This window comes from Crassostrea angulata, chromosome 6 (genome assembly GCF_025612915.1).
Source record: "Crassostrea angulata isolate pt1a10 chromosome 6, ASM2561291v2, whole genome shotgun sequence".
NCBI lineage: Eukaryota > Metazoa > Mollusca > Bivalvia > Ostreida > Ostreidae > Magallana > Magallana angulata.
In genome coordinates this window covers 53228148-53247673 of record NC_069116.1, presented here as the reverse complement: position 1 = coordinate 53247673, position 19526 = coordinate 53228148, and the positions used below count along the sequence as shown (strand labels likewise).

Sequence of the window (19526 nt, the reverse complement as noted above, 5' to 3'; positions counted from 1 at the left end):
TCATTCGAGCACCTCTGAATTTATTACATACTTAGCAGCGATAACGAAAACATTCCGAACACATTCACCGGGGTGATTTGTCAAGTTGTAAGCGAGATACGTAGCTCACATTTCTTTGTGTATGTAAACAATTGAAAGCTTGAGTCTTGTTTTTGTTTAGATGTGTTAAATGTGCCAATAAAAGCTTGTTTTTTTCTTAGATTAAAACATCGATCGAACCTTGTTTACATATTAAAGAATTTTTACATGTAGTTCTGAAACTAGTTAACAAAAACGTAATATAAAATATTTTGTTGGTAAAATTCTATATAAAACAACCAAGTTGTTTTATAAATAGCTGAAATACAACAAGAATCTTACATGTCTACGTATGCATGAAAATCCGAACTGATGACTGTGATCGGTTGAATTTTTCTCGGGGCTAACACGTTAAGAGCGACAGTTAAACATAACAAGAGGCCCATGGGCCACATCGCTCACCTGAGGAACGATAGGTATGATAAAATCAGCTTAATGGAGTCATAATACAAACTATCTGGACAATGTACAATAATACATATAGATCCTGTATAAATTAAATCCATATTCCCCCCTGGATATTCTTATGTTTATAATCATTAGTCCCTTTTCCAACAGGAGGATTTTATAGTTAAGCATGTATCACATGTTGTGTATTGCAGTTCTCAAAAAGATCCTTAACAATTGTTTATATATGGGATATAAAGCTACATCAAACTCTGAACTTTCTTGTGAGGCCGAAGAATTGTCCTGGAGCCAAAGTCTTAAAAATTATAAAGACTCATCTGGCTGATTAGTTTCTGAGAAGAAGATTTTCAAAGATTTACTTTATATATTCCTATGTTAAACTTTAACACCCCCCCCCCCAATGCGGCCCCACTCTACCACCAGGGATCATGATTTTCACAACTTTAAATCTACATTACCTAAGGATACTTCCAACTACAAGTTTCAGCTTTCCTGGCTGATTAGTTTCTGGGAAGAAGATTTTTAAAGATTTATTCTATGTATTCCTATGTAAAACTTCGACCCCCATTGTGGCCCCACCCTACCCCCCGGGGGTCATGATTTTCACAACTTTGAATCTACACTACCTGAGAATGCTTCCACACAAGTTTCAGCTTTCCTGGCTGATTAGTCTCTCAGAAGAAGATTTCTTAAGATTTACTGTATATATTCCTATGTAAAACTTCGAACCCCCCCCCCCATTGTGGCCCCACCCTACCCCCCGGGGGTCATGATTTTCACAACTTTGAATCTACACTACCTGAGAATGCTTCCACACAAGTTTCAGCTTTCCTGGCTGATTAGTTTCTCAGAAGAAGATTTCTTAAGATTTACTGTATATATTCCTATGTAAAACTTCGACCCCCATTGTGGCCCCACCCTACCCCCCGGGGGTCATGATTTTCACAACTTTGAATCTACACTACCTGAGAATGCTTCCACACAAGTTTCAGCTTTCCTGGCTGATTAGTTTCTCAGAAGAAGATTTTTAAGAATTTACTCTATATATTCCTATGTAAAACATCGCCCCCCCCCCCCATTGTGGCCCCACCCTACCTCCGGGGGTCATGATTTTCACAACTTTGAATCTACAATACCTGAGGATGCTTCCATCCAAATTGCAGCTTTCCTGGCTGATTAGTATCTGAGAAGAAGATTTTTAAGAATTTACGCTATATATTCCTATGTAAAACTTCGACCCCCATTGTGGCCCCACCCTACCCCCCGGGGGTAATGATTTTCACAACTTTGAATCTACAATACCTAAGGATGCTTCGTTTGAGAGGTATAATAAACCTAAACTTTAAAACGATGTACGTCGCTTGATACTCAAATTACACGTTCCGTTTTTTTGGAAAAATGTAAAAGATTCAATTAAAATGTTAGAAAGCATAGATATTTAATGTTTGTTAAAAACAGTAATGATAATAATAACCCTAAAAATATATAATTACGTATTCAGTGCCATAAGTGCACTTAAACTATTGATCTTGAATTGTATGACAAAAACTGCTTGTCCCAAAAATGGGTAAAAAGTTTTTGTACACTCATGGCACTAGTGTCCCTTGATAATTCCGCGTCAGCTTAGAGAGAACATAAAGAGCGGCGGTTCAGTGCATTTAACAAAACGAAACACCGATAAAACGACAAATTGTTTTCACACTACGCAGAGAGAGAGAGAGAGAGAGAGAGAGAGAGAGAGAGAGAGAGAGAGAGAGAGAGAGAGAGATTTATAATAGATCTGGTAAGTTCTTAAATTACGTCACATAATAGTTTGGTAAGATGAGTTATGACACAACTGGAGTGTGACGTCGGTGACGCCACCGATATGTGACGCAATATTCAAGGTCATTTATATAACTTGTTTACAATTGGAGCACTTTGTTTAAAATCGGATCAACAAGGCTGGTTTTCACTTGGAGTGCAAGACATCGGGACATCCCTTCCCTTTCTCTCATGTACATTTTGTCAAATTAGTTATATAGGCCATAAATTCATATGGGTAGCGTGTTAATGAGTGACATAATCGCTTTCTGTCAGATTTTATTTGTTGGGTAAAATTTGCGATGTCCATACAAACATGCATACGATGGCGTCGGAAGCAAATTGAAGAGGGGGGGGAAGGGGGGGGGGGTTGACTAATCATCAGAAATCTTGACAAGCAAAAACAACCCAACAAAACCTATTTTCCAAAATCTTAAAATCCATGTGTGTGTGTGTGTGTGGGTGGGGGGGGGGGGGGAAGTATACCTTAAACTCCAAAAAAACCCACAAAATTTTACCTACCATAAATGTTTCCATAAAATGATGAAATTCCTATTCCGTTGGGGGGGGGGGGGGGGGGAGAGGGAGGGCTGGTATAATTTTACATTTTTAATAATACTATTTATATTTCATTCTTTTTAAGGTAAATCCAGGAACAATTATGTTTGCTGGTAGAAAAAGTAGGGGGCTAGCTCCTCCCGGATGCTATACATATGCGTCTAATGGTTAGGTTTAATTTACCCCCCCCCCCCCCCCCCCCGGTTCCGACGCCTTTGCATAGATTGCCACTGATTGCTACATGCAGATGCACACGTTTGCACCTTACGACGGCGGGAGTTGTGGCACAATGCAAAACAGTCTCGAGTCCTCATTCTGAAGGGCGTTTCAATCACTTAGTTATGGTCGTAAAACTGTTTTATCGCATAGATTCACAGTCGATTTACAACACAGAGGTCATCTGATGAGTCTTACGCCTCATCCCAGTTTTAAAACGCTGTAGAGATGGTTTTCTTCGCGTCTCCATCATTAAAATTCCACAGTGCCATGACCACCCCAATCACACCTATATACGAATAGGTGCATTAAATTGTTTTAACATTCTTCTGGATGATGGCCATGAATTGGGTCTATTTTTATCATTCGTCGGTGTTCTTTACGTTTCCTTATTGCACCTGGAAGTTAGTATTGAATGGATTTATCGTGACCTTAATTTATTTTTAACTTCCAGTATTAAAAATGTTCCTGCATTCTTTAAAAAAAATGCAAACTGTTGGCGATATCGATGGGTATGCGGAAATATATCTGATTCATTAATAAATAGTAGTGCATAAAGATCATTCCCGTTTGCCGATGGGGCCTTTTTGTTTCATAATTATATTCACTCCCAACGTCAGTCTTGTGCAGCTACACGAGCATAACGGGGCTTCATATATAACAAGTAGGTCACACATGTCAAGTATCGAGCGGAACGACAGGAACTCTATCAATGAAAACAGAAGCATCAGCCTACTACTATGTCTTGCATGCTGTAGCCTTTATGTTATAATTTTCTTTTGTCTGTCATTTGATTTCATTTTGACTGTATGCCAACATGGTGATATCAATAAACCATTAAATGTCAACAAGTTTAAATGATATAGTAAATTACGAGTATTTCTTTACCCAGTAAGAAAGACAACTCTTATAACAAAATTCATTTTGACAAAAGGTGGAATGTTACAGTAACATCAACATCTTTATTTTATGGCTCGTTAAGCTCTTATTTCTGAAACATTCGCACTTTCAAAAAAAAAATTCATGTAAAATAATTGAAAGCAAGTATTCTTCTTTGAACAACAGAAACATGCCAGTTCAGAAATAATGGAATTGAATTGAACATATTTTATTGATTAAATCAAATGGATAAGACACAAGTTCTAAATAACTTAGATAGTCTTCTCAGAAATAATGATACTTAAACAATGCGTTAAAGCATTCCACCTTAAAACTGTATATAGTTATAATTTATAAATGTAATATAGAGTAGAGTGGATAATATGCAGCTTTGATGCAATTCCAATTTGTTGGGGGTAAAATAAAATCATTCTTTCATGTATTTATGTTCTCTCTCCCCCCCCCCCCCCCCCCCCCCTTTCAGCTATGGGGTCCATGGTTGCAACTTACATGTAACTATGTTCTTTACAATTCTTTCAATTTTCAGGAAATATTGTAGCCCTTGAAGAATAAATTCGCAGTATCAAATAATGAGTATCATTAATACTGAGTTGAACAATAAATAACGGTACTGTATCGGGTAATCATGGTCTAATGTGCAGTATGAAAAAAAAAAATCATGTATATCATATGATAGACCATTGCTTAAAAAAATGCATACACGAGGACTTGACGTCATACATGTATTTTTATTAAACTCGGCTGACATGAATTCATTTATACGCATTATTTCCCTTTTATCTTCGACTACCGCCATATTAGTAGTCGATATCTATTGTTCTGCTCATCGCTATACACCTTCTATATAAAGCTGAGAGCACTATTCATGCTTCATCGCATTCAGGTATTTCATACACTCGAACACGTTATCTTGGACGAAAAGACGTATAGAAACGCGTTTTGAAGAAAGATAAAATGACAACCACTGCACTGACAAGATATATCCAATAAACGACGAAACAAGACAGACTGAAATCCAGGCGCAGATACTTATAAAATTTCTCGGTAATTGTGGACCGTTTTCCTGTGTATGTTATGTGTTAATCGCATATGCGCAAGCAACACACTGTGGCAGATCGAGCAGTCAATGATCATAGGTTTTAGAAACGGGGCGTTTTTGTAGGAAGGGATGAAAACGATGTTACGTTGTTACTTTCTTGGATTTACTATCATGTATTGACTGTGTTGGATGTAGTGCCGCCGGGGTTTTCAAAAAGACGCAGACGTTATTCACTCTGTATGAACGACACACGTGTTCGATGTGAATGCGAAGTAAGCCAGCACTGTCTGTGCAAAATAATAGATATTTCTGGGAAATCCGTTCACAGAATAAATATATTTTGTATTTCATTGATTGTTGTTTCCTTTATTCTTTGCTACAAACATTTAACTACAATGTGTAAGTCTAGATCTTGCATTTAGAAGTCCGTGCAACCTGAATGCAACCGACCGTAACTTTCTGAACCGGTATATATACCCCAGTGGCAGTAGAGGAGCGTTCGAAACTAATATGGCGACCAAATGCTTTTATGAATTCATCTCAGCTTTAAGCTCGTGCCTCGTTTTTGTTTACACATTTTGAATATGCTGACATAAGCTGTTCTCCCTGAGTTTTCTAACTGCAAGTTTTATGACCATATTTCAGCAGTGTTTAGTGTGTTCACTTCTTGCTTTGTTTTAAATAATGTATTTTTCCTTCAATAACTTAGATGTAAACAACTTTGTTTACACATCAAAGAATATTGCAAGCTATGTATTTTGCTTACAGATCGAACTTTGTCAACCGGTGTTAAATGTTGACTGACCATTGGTAATACTTTTGCTAATCGATTTAAATGTTAACACTGGAAAAGTAAAATTATTACGAAATCCTGACAAGGCCCCTTAAATGTATCTCACACGACAGGTGAAATAGTAGAACCATTTTAACTTAAGGTAGTTGTGTCAAACAGCAATGTGACCTAGGCATGTCTACTCTATTGCAATAACCATTCAACCATAGCTCTTTCACCCCTGCGACAATCGCAACTTCTCGGGCCTTTCCGGCAAGCTCGGGAAAACACCTCGAATATATTACCTAAGCGTCCATGACAACCCCCCCCCCCCTTTTTATAAAATTTGATATTAATACAACACACTTTACGATCTGTTGAGATGTAAGCTAGACTTCATTAAAGTAAATAATTTACCCTAAAATATAATACAGAAGCGACTTATAAGGATTTCTAGCCGATACTTATTTTAATGGGAAGCGACTCCATTTTGTATAAAATTCTAACATCCGCTAATGTTAATACATTCGAGGTTTTTTTCCAAGCTTGCGGGAAAGGCCCGAGAAGTTGCGATTGCCCCTGCGAATGTGTTCGGAATGTTGTTCTTTACCGTTGTTAAGTATGTAATAAATCCAGAGGTGCTCGAATGAAAGTTCACGAGACTTCACCGAGATTCGTTCAGTTCCTGTGAAATTTCGAGCGGAAGTACAAATGTTCCGATGATATTCTCAAAATACGTAAGTACTGACCGTGTACAAATCATATCCTACTTTGATTCATGTTAAAACATGGAAATCTTTTAAGATGTATGTCTTATTTCACCATCTAGCGGCTACTGATATTAAAGGGATTCAGAACAGAGTTATCGTTCGTGTTCAACCACGTGTAGAGTGGTTGAAAATATAAACATTGAGTTGCTTAATAAAATCATAGCCATGTTTGAAGCTTGTGGTGTGCAGTACCATGTTTTTAGAAAAATAATGGGTGTCTTTTTTACATAAAAACCTCGTATATCGAGCCATTTTCAAGGAACATTCTGCATAAAATAGTATAGTCTGTTTCACTATTGATGCTATTTCTAGGTCAGGCGCGGATCGAAAATTAATCCTATGGGGGATCTCTATTAAGGCATATTAACTGTTGCAACAGCAGACAAAAACAATTTTTTGTATTGTCACATTTATTTCTAGAACACATTTTATCCGCCAATTAATGAAGATAAAGTTTAAAATCAATAAACCTCCATGTTTATGAGAAGCGTAGTGTATCGGATAGCCTTAACTAGCGGAGATGTAAACCTATAGATTTTATATTTGATTACAAATACCTAGATTCTATGAAATAGACTATAAACACGAGGCATGATATTTACTGCGAAACTGAAAGGGTAAAATGAAACCACGTGGTCTAAAATTTAAATGACAGTAACATTCGCAGGGGTGTCTTTGATATCAAGATTTGTCCGACGTTTGAGCCAAGACTACGCAATCGGTGCATATTTCGCTTGAAACCGCGTCATTTTCAACCTGCTTTGACGCAAGAAATAGCCACGTTTTAACGAGAGTCTAAGGTATTGTAAAAATGGTTTTATTACAAACAGAAAATTCAATTCGGGCAATTTCTCATAAAGACATTAATTTTCCGACTGGTTTTTTTAATCATATTATACAGGGATGTTTTAAAATTCAAATGTTATAGAATATCATTCCGTTCTGCTATGAATTTTACTATCCTGTAGAAAAAAATGTTTCCCCTATAGAAAATAAAGATTTAATAATTGATGAAGCAAGATATAATAATTATAAGTGATTGGCTGTTTCATAACATCTTCAAATAGTGTTTAACACATGTGCAAATTGTCAGACTTTTCTATGCAATAGTAAAAAATTTTAAAGGGGGACAAAATTGCGTCTGTAGACAGACGGATGGACAATGTTATTCCAATACAACCCCCCGTAACTTCGTTTTCAGGGGTATAAAAATATTTTCCCTATAGAAAATAAGGATTTAGTAATTGATGGAGTAAGATATAATAATTTTAAGTGATTGTTTTATTATGCTGTCATTTATTGATCTAGAAGGCCCTAAAGTTTCAATGAAAATTTCAACAAAGAGTACATGCATGTAGATATCCTTAAAATCCTCCAAAAATTTAGACTTAATAATTTCACATAGTTCAGTCCTTAAAACACATTAAATATGCATTTTGTGCTCGCACATCGTTTTGTTTCTTCTTGGCAATTAGCATGTTTAGAATAAAAATTCTGGGAAATATACACCTGTGATTGTCATGTTGCACTGATTTGTATAAGCTTTATCCTGCTCTGCGCCTTGTGACATGGAAATATTACAGCACGAGTATAGACTTTTCTTTTAGCATTAGACATTTAAGTAGCATCATCTTTGTAAAGCCACCTTCTCAAGCTCACTTTTTATACACATATATATAGAAATACACAGGTAAAAGCTGACTATATTTTATTGTACCAACTATGTACAACATATAATGCAGCCTATTCATCTTCATCTTCCTCCTCATCCTCGTTGTTGATCTGGAAGTACCTGAGCTCGTAAGACTCCTTGTTGTTGGCAACTACTCGAAGCCAATCTCTCAGGTTGTTCTTTTTCAGGTATTTCTTGGTCATGTATTTTAGGTACCTGTAATAAAAAATCACAAATACAATCAATTTCCATCTTCATATTTTTTAATTTCAAAATCACTTAACTTCAGCTGGATTCAAAAGTAATGGTCAATGGGTTCCGTTAATGTTTACCTCTTGGAGAAAGGAATATCAGAAGTGAGATTAATCTTGTTCTTATTCCTCTCTAGAGCCACATTATTTCCAAAGTTTCCAGTCTTTCCATTTACTTTGATCCTTTCCTGGAGGAACTTTTCCTGTGAACGACGAAAAGCAAATCCCACTGGATTAGGGAAGGTAACCCTAACCCTGACTAGGGAAGAAAACCCTAGTCCTACTTGTATAAGTACATCTCAAAGCAAAAGTAAACCATTATTTCAGGAACTTGTTTTTGCTGTCTGTGCAAGTTTAACAAACAACTCAAAACAAATTCATAGCCGATCTCTAAACATTAAACTATGAAATTTAATTCCAAAATCGTTCCTTTTAATTTGTTGCAAAGAAATTGATACATACAAAGTTGCCAACATCCATGATTCCATCTTCTACTGGATGAGTGCAGTCAATGGTGTAACGCAGACTGGTCTTCTTCTTTTTGCCCTTTCCTGCAGGCTTGGGCTTGCCAGATCTCTTGACGTTCTACAACATAAAATATACCACTAAAATAAACTGTTTAAATAATATCTTATAAAAATACAGTTCTTGCAAGAAAAGTGGGATGGGGTTTCAATATTTCAAATTTATTATTTCATCCTGCCAAGAGATAACAGATCCCCATTAATAGTACAAATTCTTAATACTACTTGAATGATAATTGTTTTTTCTTGTTGCTGATAATATAGGCTTGCTTTAAAGTTATTCCTTCACTGACACAGTCTGCACAATTACTGTGTCAAGTCTGGTACAATCACTAGATTTAGCTACGTAACTTGATTTACCTACATAGCTTTATTTACCTACCTAAAGAAAGTTTAATTAGCTACCTTTGTGCAATTTTGCATTTTAAGTAAAACAGACAAAAAGTCGCAAGGAACTATCAACGTATATTAGTACTATGTATTTTTATAAAAGCAACCTAGAGCAAAAAAAGTTACAAGGTTGCTGCTTTTGAGCAATTTTAAAAAATACATGCATTTCTATTGTTTGAGTAATTGTATGGCACCTTCTGTGCGATGAGGCTTGGATAAGCGTGATTACTTCACATTGTGCTGAATAGTTACCAATCAATTATCATGTTAACCAGAACTGTTCTTCTTTGTTATTTCTTTTAAGAAGTAGCTTCTTCTTCGTTATTCCATTTAAGAAGTACTGAAGTAGCTGTTTGGAAACACATAAACAGTTCCACATAGCCCCAAAAAATTTTGAACTTTGACAGCATTTGCGCAAAAAGAACAACATTTGAAAGTAATTTTATATGAATTGTTTTCAGATCTGTTCAAAGTTTAAATTTATTGCTGCACTCAGGTGCAACTTTTTCTATAAAAATGCTCATTTATGTCAAAAGTATGATTGAGTAGCTAAATAAACCTACTTCAGGTAGGTAAATAACAGGTTGGGACCACTCTCCCAAATGGGATATAATAGCCCGTTTGGGATATAATAGCCCAAATGGGATATAAATTTTAAGTGCAAAAAAATATATTTTTTTTATTTTAAAATTTTTGAAATAATTCCGCATTATTGTGAATAAAATGCAACAACTTTTGGTTAAGAAGTTTTTCTATATTTCTATAGTTTGTAAGATTGATCCCCAAGAAGTTTTGGATAAACTGAGGGATCAATCTCAGTAATAGTACAGCTACAGAAAAAGTTGTTTACCAAAAGTTGTTGTATTTCATTTATTCTAATGCGGATTTATATCAAAAATTTCAAAATCAATTTTTTTTATTTTTTGCACTTAAAATTTACATCCCATTTGGGCTATTATATCCCAAACGGGCTATTATATCCCATTTGGGAGAGTGGTCCCAACCTGAATAAAGTTATGTAGGTAAATCAAGCTACGTAGCTAAATCTATAGTGATCGTACCGGACCTGTATATAAACGGGTAATTTTTCACCAAGGTTTGATAAAATATATTGTCCTTTCCTGACAATCACAGTCATACAAATCATTAATAAACGTTTTGAAATAATTTTACAAAGAAAATTGACATTAAAATGGACAGGAAAAGAAAAATAGTTGATAATTCTTCGTAAGCTAATTTAGCACCTGCGGCATGTCGGAGACCTCGTGTAAGAAAGAACGAAACCGAGACAAAGCGGAAAATCGGAACAAATCCTATAATTTAGAACCAAGCCTAGATTCCTAGTTTTCCTACATAGAACCAAGAACAAAGTGTTTACTTGTATTTAAAAGGCATTTTTATGAAATAATATCGTCGAAAAACTTTGATAAGATTTCCATATTATAAAATCATAGACGAAACAAAATATTTTAACAATGTCCGGAATCTCCGGTCATGTTTTTCTTTTAGAATCACTCATTATTCAAAACGGAAGTGTATCACCGGATATTGATGAAAAGGTGAGACAGGCCGCAATAATTTTCTAGTTTTAATAAGTTTTGGGATATATGATGCATGCTTTTGAAGTAAGGTGTAATGTTGTGGTTGATTATGAGCTTTTAAAATTGTCATACAAATGGTTTTGATCTTTCTGCACGATAATTGATATGTATGTGTGCTAATTTGTTAATGGGGGCGTTGCTCAGTGTATATTTTATTTTCTTGTAAATTGTATTTCATATCCTTACGTTATTGAACAAACAAATGAAGATATCTGTTGGTAAATGTTGTCTTATGATAATAAAAACCCAATTGTCCCAACTGGAGAGAAGACTATTATAATATCTGTATTTGTATTAGTCGAGCTATAATCTGATAATTTTGTGAGTGAAAATCATTTGCATATGGAACGGGGTTTGTGTTAAAAAAAAAGCACCATTTAAATGGTGGATACTTTGGGAAAAAAAGCAGGAATGCCATTTTGGATACTGCTTTGCTTTATCAGTGAAATTTTCATTTAAATTGTAAAACTAGACATATGTGCTGTTTCACCATTAAAATAGTAGGTACCTTGGGAAAAAAAACAAGGGAGGATGCCATATTGGATATGGCCTTGTTTTATCAACGAAGTTCTCATTTAAATTGTTAAACTAAACATATGTGCTGTTTCATATTCCTTTATAAATGATTCTTCTTTAAGATCTCACCTCCAGTTTAATTCATTAACAAACTTTATCTATTTCTCACATAAACATCCAAAATTTATGTGGACTTGCATTGCAAATAAAATTAATGTACCTGAATGATATTGAAAAAATATTGTTTGATGTGTCATTAGAACTTCCAAATAGATTAAAAGATGTCAGATTTTCCCATGATAAATCTTTGTAAGAAATTTGTTTTTCTCGGTATAAATCGAAGACATCAATTTCAAGTGTTCTTTTATGAAAGGTCTGGGCTTTTAAGAAAATCAACAAAATGTGATGTTAATTGGAACCTGGGATAAACTATATATAAACATCCATTCGTCGTACTTTATTTGCCTTGAGTTAATTAATCCAATTGATGCATCTGTTATTCCACTGAAACGCTAAAAGGAGCTCAGAACATATGAATTATTGCAAGTCATGTGATTATTATAATTTCTTCTTCATTTATTATTATGAATTATTTTGTTTAATCTTTTCTTATTTTAGTAATTTATTGTAGGAAGCAAAGAAGATGACGAAATGATCGGAGGGTTGTTTATATACAACCACAAGGGGGAGGTCCTCATCTCCCGCGTGTACAGGGATGACATAGGGTGAATCATTTCTTCATATCCATAAACTGTATATTGATTTAAAATTCTTTTTGTACCAGTTGTTATTTCTAAGAAAAAATTGAATTACATATAGTACCTAACAGATGTTAGACATCACAATAAATTTATCTTTTTGAATATTATACATCCTGTGTATAAAAATCATAAAACTGAGTATTTATGTACTGGTTGTCATATTTACTGTTTAGTAACATAGAAATGTCACTTATTTTTTCATTTTAGGAGAAATGCAGTAGATGCTTTCAGAGTGAATGTCATTCATGCACGTCAGCAAGTGCGATCCCCTGTCACTAACATTGCACGCACCAGCTTCTTCCACATCAAGCGTTCCAACATCTGGCTAGCTGCTGTCACCAAGCAAAATGTCAATGCTGCCATGGTCTTTGAGTTCCTGCTCAAAATGGTTGAGGTCATGCAGTCTTATTTTGGGAAGATCACAGAAGAGAATGTCAAAAATAACTTTGTGCTGATCTATGAAATATTAGATGGTAATTGAAGCTTTTAATAATGATAAACCCATAAAATCAAATTGTCTATAATATATGATGAAAAATAAAGTGAATTGACATTGAAATTATGAATATTTAAAGATGTGCTTAAATGAATGAAAGTGATTTTCTACAGAAAGTTATGGTACAAGCAATTTGCAGACATATGATCAGTACTTTTATTTGCCTTATAGAAATTTTAGACTTTGGATATCCACAAAACACTGACACAGGCATACTGAAAACCTTCATCACACAACAAGGAGTCAAATCTCAGGTATAGAAAGAACAGATTTAATGAACTGGAATTTGATTGAACCAGCTGTTGCTCTTTTTTTTTTAATGTAAAAGTCTGTTTTGTTTTCAAAAGAGTAAGGAGGAGACCAGTCAAATTACATCACAGGTTACAGGACAGATCGGCTGGAGAAGGGAGGGAATCAAATACCGTCGTAATGAACTCTTTCTGGATGTTCTGGAGTCTGTCAACCTGCTTATGTCTCCTCAAGGTTTGTCTACCACATGTACACTATGAATAGAGGAATATGGAAAAATACATGTACAAGTATAGAAAAGATATCATGCTTATTGTATTCATCTCAGATTATGTTTATGTGTTCATTTTATCTAAAATGTATTGATGATAAAATATTTATTTTCAAGTTGAAACAAAAAGTCAAATCAAAGAGCCTTGATTCAATTGGTCATTTGTTTATATCTGGTACCTTATAGGTCAGGTCTTGAGTGCCCATGTAGCTGGAAGGATTGTCATGAAGAGTTACCTTAGCGGGATGCCAGAGTGCAAGTTTGGCATCAACGATAAAGTGCTAATGGATACTAGAGGACGAAGCAATATGGATGAATCTTCTTCCAGAACTGGGTAAGCTTAATTGCATGGAATTTGCCTGTGACTGTGTCAAAGCCAGCTTATCCCTAATTTCTCCACTGAATTGTTTTTATTTTTTATCTTGCAGAGCTACCAGTGGAAAGAGTTCCATAGCTATAGATGACTGCCAGTTTCACCAGTGTGTTAAGCTCAGTAAGTTTGAGACTGAGCACAGCATCAGCTTCATTCCACCAGATGGAGAGTTTGAACTCATGAAGTATGTATTTTTAACTGGCAGTTCTTTTATTTTAAAGAACTTTGTGTCTTTGGTGTCAAGAAATGTCAATTTTTTTTTTTAAAACAGAGAGATACAAAAATAAGTTAGTGTATGAAATAATTTTGTGTTGAATTGTGAATTCTTTATACATTTAACTCATCCACCTCAATCTCTGTATTTAATAACAGGTACAGAACTACAAAGGACATTAGTCTGCCATTCCGTGTTATACCATTGGTGCGGGAGGTTGGACGTTCCAAAATGGAAGTCAAGGTCGTAGTCAAATCCAACTTCAAACCCTCGCTACTGGCACAAAAAGTAGAGGTAAAACTCATATTGAAGAAAAGGGATCAATCAGATTATTGAAAAAAATTGAAGTAATAGATTGTTGTTAATGCTGAACAGAAACTATATAAAACTTGTAGATTACATTGACTATTCATAAGATTCATTCTGTAGGTACGCATTCCAACTCCACTGAACACCAGTGGTGTACAAGTGATCTGTATGAAGGGGCGTGCCAAGTACAAGGCCAGTGAGAATGCTATTGTGTGGAAGTAAGTGTTATGTTTCTTTCAACAGTCAGCGCTATTGCATTTTCATAAAGGTTAGAATACACATTATTCATTCTGTATAAATACACACATAGGAAATTTCAAAATTGACATTTACATTGTGAAGTGCATGAAAATACTTTAATTCAGAATTAAAAGAATGGGTGGGATGAAGGAATGCCAACTGAGTGCTGAGATTGAGCTTCTGAACACCAGTGATAAGAAGAAGTGGACCAGGCCCCCCATCTCCATGAACTTTGAGGTAATGCTTAAACAATCACTTGTTTTTTTTACCTCTTTTTAAATATGATGCCCCATATTAAAATTTCATAGGTCAGATTTTGTAAAACTTTGTTTCAAATTTTGAAGGTTCCTTTTGCTCCCTCTGGATTCAAAGTTCGCTACCTGAAAGTATTTGAACCCAAACTGAACTACAGTGACCATGATGTGATCAAGTGGGTCAGATACATTGGACGCAGTGGACACTATGAAACCAGATGCTGACCAAAGACTGTCCACACACACAGATTGGTCAACTTTGTCGCTATCAATAAATACATACATAGGTAGACGGATGATTGCTGAACTGTATCTATTATCAAGGGAACTGATGTTGTCATGCTTATTTTTAGACTGAGATTATGTTTAAATGAATATTGTATGGTTGTAGAGAATTTCTCCAGATAGTGGTGACTTGGTTACATCCCTTTAAAAAACTATTATTAACATTTTGGTTTTTGAAACATGAATGAATTGAATTTGAAACATTTGCATATTCCCTCTTAAAGTAAAATATGTCTGTGTATTAGAAAGAAGATTCAGTGTAATAGATATATTATGTTTTGTAACTGATCTATCTATAGGAAATGTTATATTCATGTGTATTTTAAAGTGGGTTTCAACAAGGAAGCAGTTTTTCTGTATAGAAATCAAGGTATTAAAATTTTTTCCTCTATTTGTCTATTGGTAGAAAAAAAACTGTTAACTGTCAGTCATTATTCAATTTAAATTAGAACTGCTTTACAGAATTGTTGCGGAGCATAATGATGATAAGGAAATATTGTAAAAAACAAGATTCTTACTAGAGCAATGCTGTTGTTTGGCAACTTTGAAAATTGTGCATATTATGAGTTGCGGTATCTATAGAAGTGAAATTCTGAATCATTATTTAATAAAAGTTGATTCCCAAATTTTCTCTTATTTTGATCTTGCCTTAACTTCAAGGAATGTGGTCTCTAGTTTGTTTTTAAGTTTTGATAGAATATAGCTTTAAAAATATGTATAGCCTAGAGACTTTAAGGCTCTGAATGTATGAAAGGTATCAAAATATGTTTGTCAACTGCAAGCAAGGACACATACAAAAAGCAGACAAGCTCAACCTAATGCTGGAGTCAACCCCAGCTTAAATTGCTGATAAGGATCAACTATTGAAATTTTTGGGGTGTTTTTGCTTAAAGTGATCCCTTCATCTGTGTTTGAGGTTTGCTTTACATACTTAAAAATGAACAGATATTAAAACTTGTAGCAGCCATTAGAAACCTTGAAGTAACAAGTACATGTATATGGACAATGACATGAAACGCATTTTGTTTTACTCAAGTATAAGAATGGGAGTAAAAAAAAAATGATTTTTGAAAATTTTGCTTTTTTAATGTTGCCCTATCATAAAGGGTTGTAATGATTTAGATTCCTCTTAATCTTGACATGTTTAGAACCAAAAAAGGTAATAATTGGCTTGGAAGTTCAAAATGTTAAAATTTTAATGGTTGTCACAGGACAGCAGACGAAGACCAATTGCCCGAGTGACTCGGGGTGACCTAAAGTTGCAAGTTAAATATAAGTTTAGGAGTTAGCAAAGTTTCCAAAAAATCTGTGCACAAGTTTCTTTTGACATGTCCAAACAAGACTAACAGAACTAACAAAACTAACCATTGATAGACATTGGTGGTTTCAATATGCACCAAATGGGACATAATTCTTAGTTGGTACATTGTATGTAGTGATTCAGCACATCAAATCCTGGAATTTAAAAATAAACTCACCACTGACCACTCACCACAATGAAGTGTAGTTTAAATGAAACAAGAGATGTTTGTAAAACACTTATACAGTGTATATCCCCCCCCCCCCCTTCCCTTTGAGACCTCTGCGAAGATAATGAACGGAAACTGCAAAATATTGAAATTTTTCAAAGTCCAAGGGGCTTAATTAACTCTGTCAAGAATTGCTCGATTGGACATAAAATCAAATTTGACCTAGATATTATTATGATTAATCTGTATATCAAGACAAATTTCATTAGAATTTACAACATCTGCAAAGTAAATGGATGGAAACTGTTGGTGGACCGACAGACAGCAGCAAAGCAATATGCCCTCTGTTCTTCAAAGGGAGGCGATAAAAAAGTAAAATTTAAACACATGTAACAAAAATAGTTTTATTTTAGAAATATATTTACCAAATATAACATGCATATTGTATTTAATTTTTTCTTGTTTAAATATTATCTTGCATGTTTTAAACATTCAAAATAAAAGTATCTTAAAATGTTCAGCATACATGTAAAGTAACAACATGTATACATTCACTATATATACAAAGTCATGTTAAATCTATATATCAAAGATAAAGTAGTAGCTCATAAGAACTTTACTTCTCAGAAGTGGACACCCTTGTGAATTAGCATGATGTAGGTACATGTTTAGAAAAACACTTTCAGATTGTCTTATGATGAAGGTGGAACCCCAGCTCTGTCAAACAGGCAAGGTTTTCTGTACTGTCTTGGTTGCTACTGAGTAAAATACTTTGGAGAAGAACTTGAGTCCTGTCTGACCACCAGGGATATAACTCACAATGTACCTATAAAGTTAAACCATTTGATGATACATTAAGATAATATATGATATTATAATAAGCATTATTTAATCAGAAATTTATTAAAACATAATCATTGAAATAATTTCTTTTTTAAAATAATTAAGCAAAAAAAATATCAATGGAAGAAAGTTTGCATTGAAAATTGACTTCTGTTGGATTAAATTGTATTGCTTCATGTTTCTTATGATGAACACTTATTCACTCACCAAACTAAAGTGATTACTTGGCATATTGCACATACTACAGTCAAGATAGTGCTTTTTACCTAAAACAACAGATTAATAAGATGATATGCATTTGTTCTGCATTAAGTTTTCTTAAAAAGATGAGCTTGCATAAAATGGGATATTCCTATGTAGAGCAACATTATACTGATGAAGATATTTAATCAATATCAAATAAGGAACAAATCCAAAAAGTTTTACTTTATGTATTGATCTATGTAAGAGAATCAAAGTTTTTAATATGATTGCTACATGTATTTACCCATAATGAGAAGTATAATGTGGCTAGTATTGTTCCAATGTAAGCTGTTGTAAATGGTAACCGTGGAACTGAGAACAGGTGCTTTATGTGGTTCATCGGTCCCCAGAGGAAGGAAAAACTGAAAGAAATGTTTAACAGTTCTAATAATTGTATGATTCTTTAAAAAAACAAAACAATGATTCAGAATTTAAATTCATTTTATAGTATTTTGATTTATTTCATCTTCAAATCTTTTATTCATCAATAACAATTTAGTTTCACTGTAAAATTATAAAGGCTACAGAGATACAGAAATAATCATATACACTCTTATCCTTTTGCTTTGAACATATACCAGGTACATAAATAAATTTACCTTGAAATAGCAAATAAACTTCCAAGAGTGTAAAGTGTTGCAAATTTTTTAGGCCTGATAATCATCACAGGAATATAAAGACTAGCCTGAAAATGACAACCAATTTATACATGTAATTCATTAGGCTGAAAGTAAATACATGTATCATAAAACCATGGCTCTCAAAGAAAGACTTAAAATTTCTAGGCTTCTTGAGGGTGAAAATTTTAATGTTTTCATCTTGACAATGATTAAATAACCTCATGTTAGGATCAGGTGTCAAAATTTGTCTGAAAGATCTACATTAGATTTACAGCTGATTCTATTACCAGCTAATATACCCCACCCCCCTTTCCAAAAAAATGTTTGGAGGTGGGAGGGTGTTACAATCATCTGTCTCAATTAACACCATTCAGCATGTTCAGTGTAACAAACCATTCTGATACTGGTAGTTAATATCCATGTAGGCATGCTAAAAAGTGCATATCTAAGTACAAGTTGTATCTATTTCATTTATATTTTGTATTTGAAACCATAAAATTCATTTAGTTTTTTCTTTCCTAAAACAAATTTTTTCAAGAGAACACTTATATTTACCATTGAAAAACAGAAGGTTCCCATCAGTAAAAACATCACAAAGCCCAGAATTCTCTGTTTTTTGGACTGAAAAAGAATATAATTTCCTCATTAAATACCATTAAACATGTTATGAACTAAAGGTACATGTCGTACATTATAATTTTATTAGACTGTTGTGTAATTAATCCATTTCTTGAGAACGGCTCCAAACCATGCAGGCACGTAGCAGATTTTTGCGCAGAAAAGATTTTTCTTAAATTTACATTAAAAAAATTGAATTAACATGGAGTTGCCCCCCCCCCCCCCCTTTTATGGGACCATGTAAAATTGAATTGAAAATGAGGAAATAATCAGTGAAATTGAAGTTAAAAGTATACTTAACCAAATGATCTCACTGTAATACATTTTAATATGGTACATGTTTCTGCGTATCTTACCAAACTCGGCATACACGGGTCTGCTTTCGCCTGGGTAAACCAGCCGTTTGCCACGTCATTTGACTCTGAGACATCATCTGGGGTTTGGTTCTTCTTCTGGAAAAAGTTAAGCTTTCCTAAATTAAATTTACCAAATCCCGATCCGCTATTTTGGTCCCCCTTTGACAAATAACTTTGGAGATTCGTATTTAGATCTGTCATTTTTTGTTGGCGAACACACGCAGGATAATCATTTAGAACAGTAAAAGAAAAAATTGAACTGGCACGCAATAGAAGAATCCGGGATGTTCCTAACCATTTCTTATTATCTGCATGTATACTTTTCATCGTTACATGTGAAAAAATAAAATAAAAAATGATAAATAAATGTAAATTTTGGTACCATTCTAAATTCTAAAATGCTGTACAATGTACACGTAGGGAATTT

General features: G+C 34.2%; 3 protein-coding genes across 4 annotated transcripts; 1 reads left to right on the top strand and 2 right to left on the bottom strand.

Annotated features, from left to right (window-relative positions):
* Positions 1-8235: 8235 nt before the first annotated feature.
* On the bottom strand, positions 8236-10718 carry LOC128188979 (60S ribosomal protein L22-like). The gene is made up of 4 exons (XM_052860334.1): positions 10626-10718; positions 8930-9052; positions 8549-8670; positions 8236-8432 (listed from the first exon to the last, which is right to left on the bottom strand). The coding sequence occupies exons 1-4, from the start codon at positions 10632-10634 to the stop codon at positions 8288-8290; spliced, it is 399 nt and encodes a 132-aa protein (XP_052716294.1). The 5' UTR covers positions 10635-10718; the 3' UTR covers positions 8236-8287.
* Positions 10719-10881: 163 nt separating this feature from the next.
* On the top strand, positions 10882-15576 carry LOC128188978 (AP-2 complex subunit mu). Of its 2 annotated transcripts, none has more exons than XM_052860332.1 (11): positions 10882-10940; positions 12130-12223; positions 12467-12732; positions 12927-13009; positions 13103-13238; positions 13462-13609; positions 13704-13832; positions 14021-14156; positions 14292-14389; positions 14537-14648; positions 14756-15576. In XM_052860332.1, exons 2-11 carry the CDS (start codon positions 12150-12152, stop codon positions 14888-14890), a joined length of 1317 nt encoding a protein of 438 aa, XP_052716292.1. In that variant the 5' UTR covers positions 10882-10940; positions 12130-12149; the 3' UTR covers positions 14891-15576. The 2 variants fall into 2 exon arrangements, with proteins under 2 accessions (XP_052716292.1, XP_052716293.1); XM_052860333.1 differs by having other exon boundaries at positions 10921-10940; positions 12117-12223.
* A 1233-nt stretch (positions 15577-16809) lies between these two features.
* Positions 16810-19325, bottom strand: LOC128189031 (uncharacterized). The gene is made up of 6 exons (XM_052860437.1): positions 19100-19325; positions 18681-18746; positions 18105-18190; positions 17750-17867; positions 17470-17528; positions 16810-17245 (listed from the first exon to the last, which is right to left on the bottom strand). Exons 1-6 carry the CDS (start codon positions 19298-19300, stop codon positions 17140-17142), a joined length of 636 nt encoding a protein of 211 aa, XP_052716397.1. The 5' UTR covers positions 19301-19325; the 3' UTR covers positions 16810-17139.
* Positions 19326-19526: the final 201 nt, after the last annotated feature.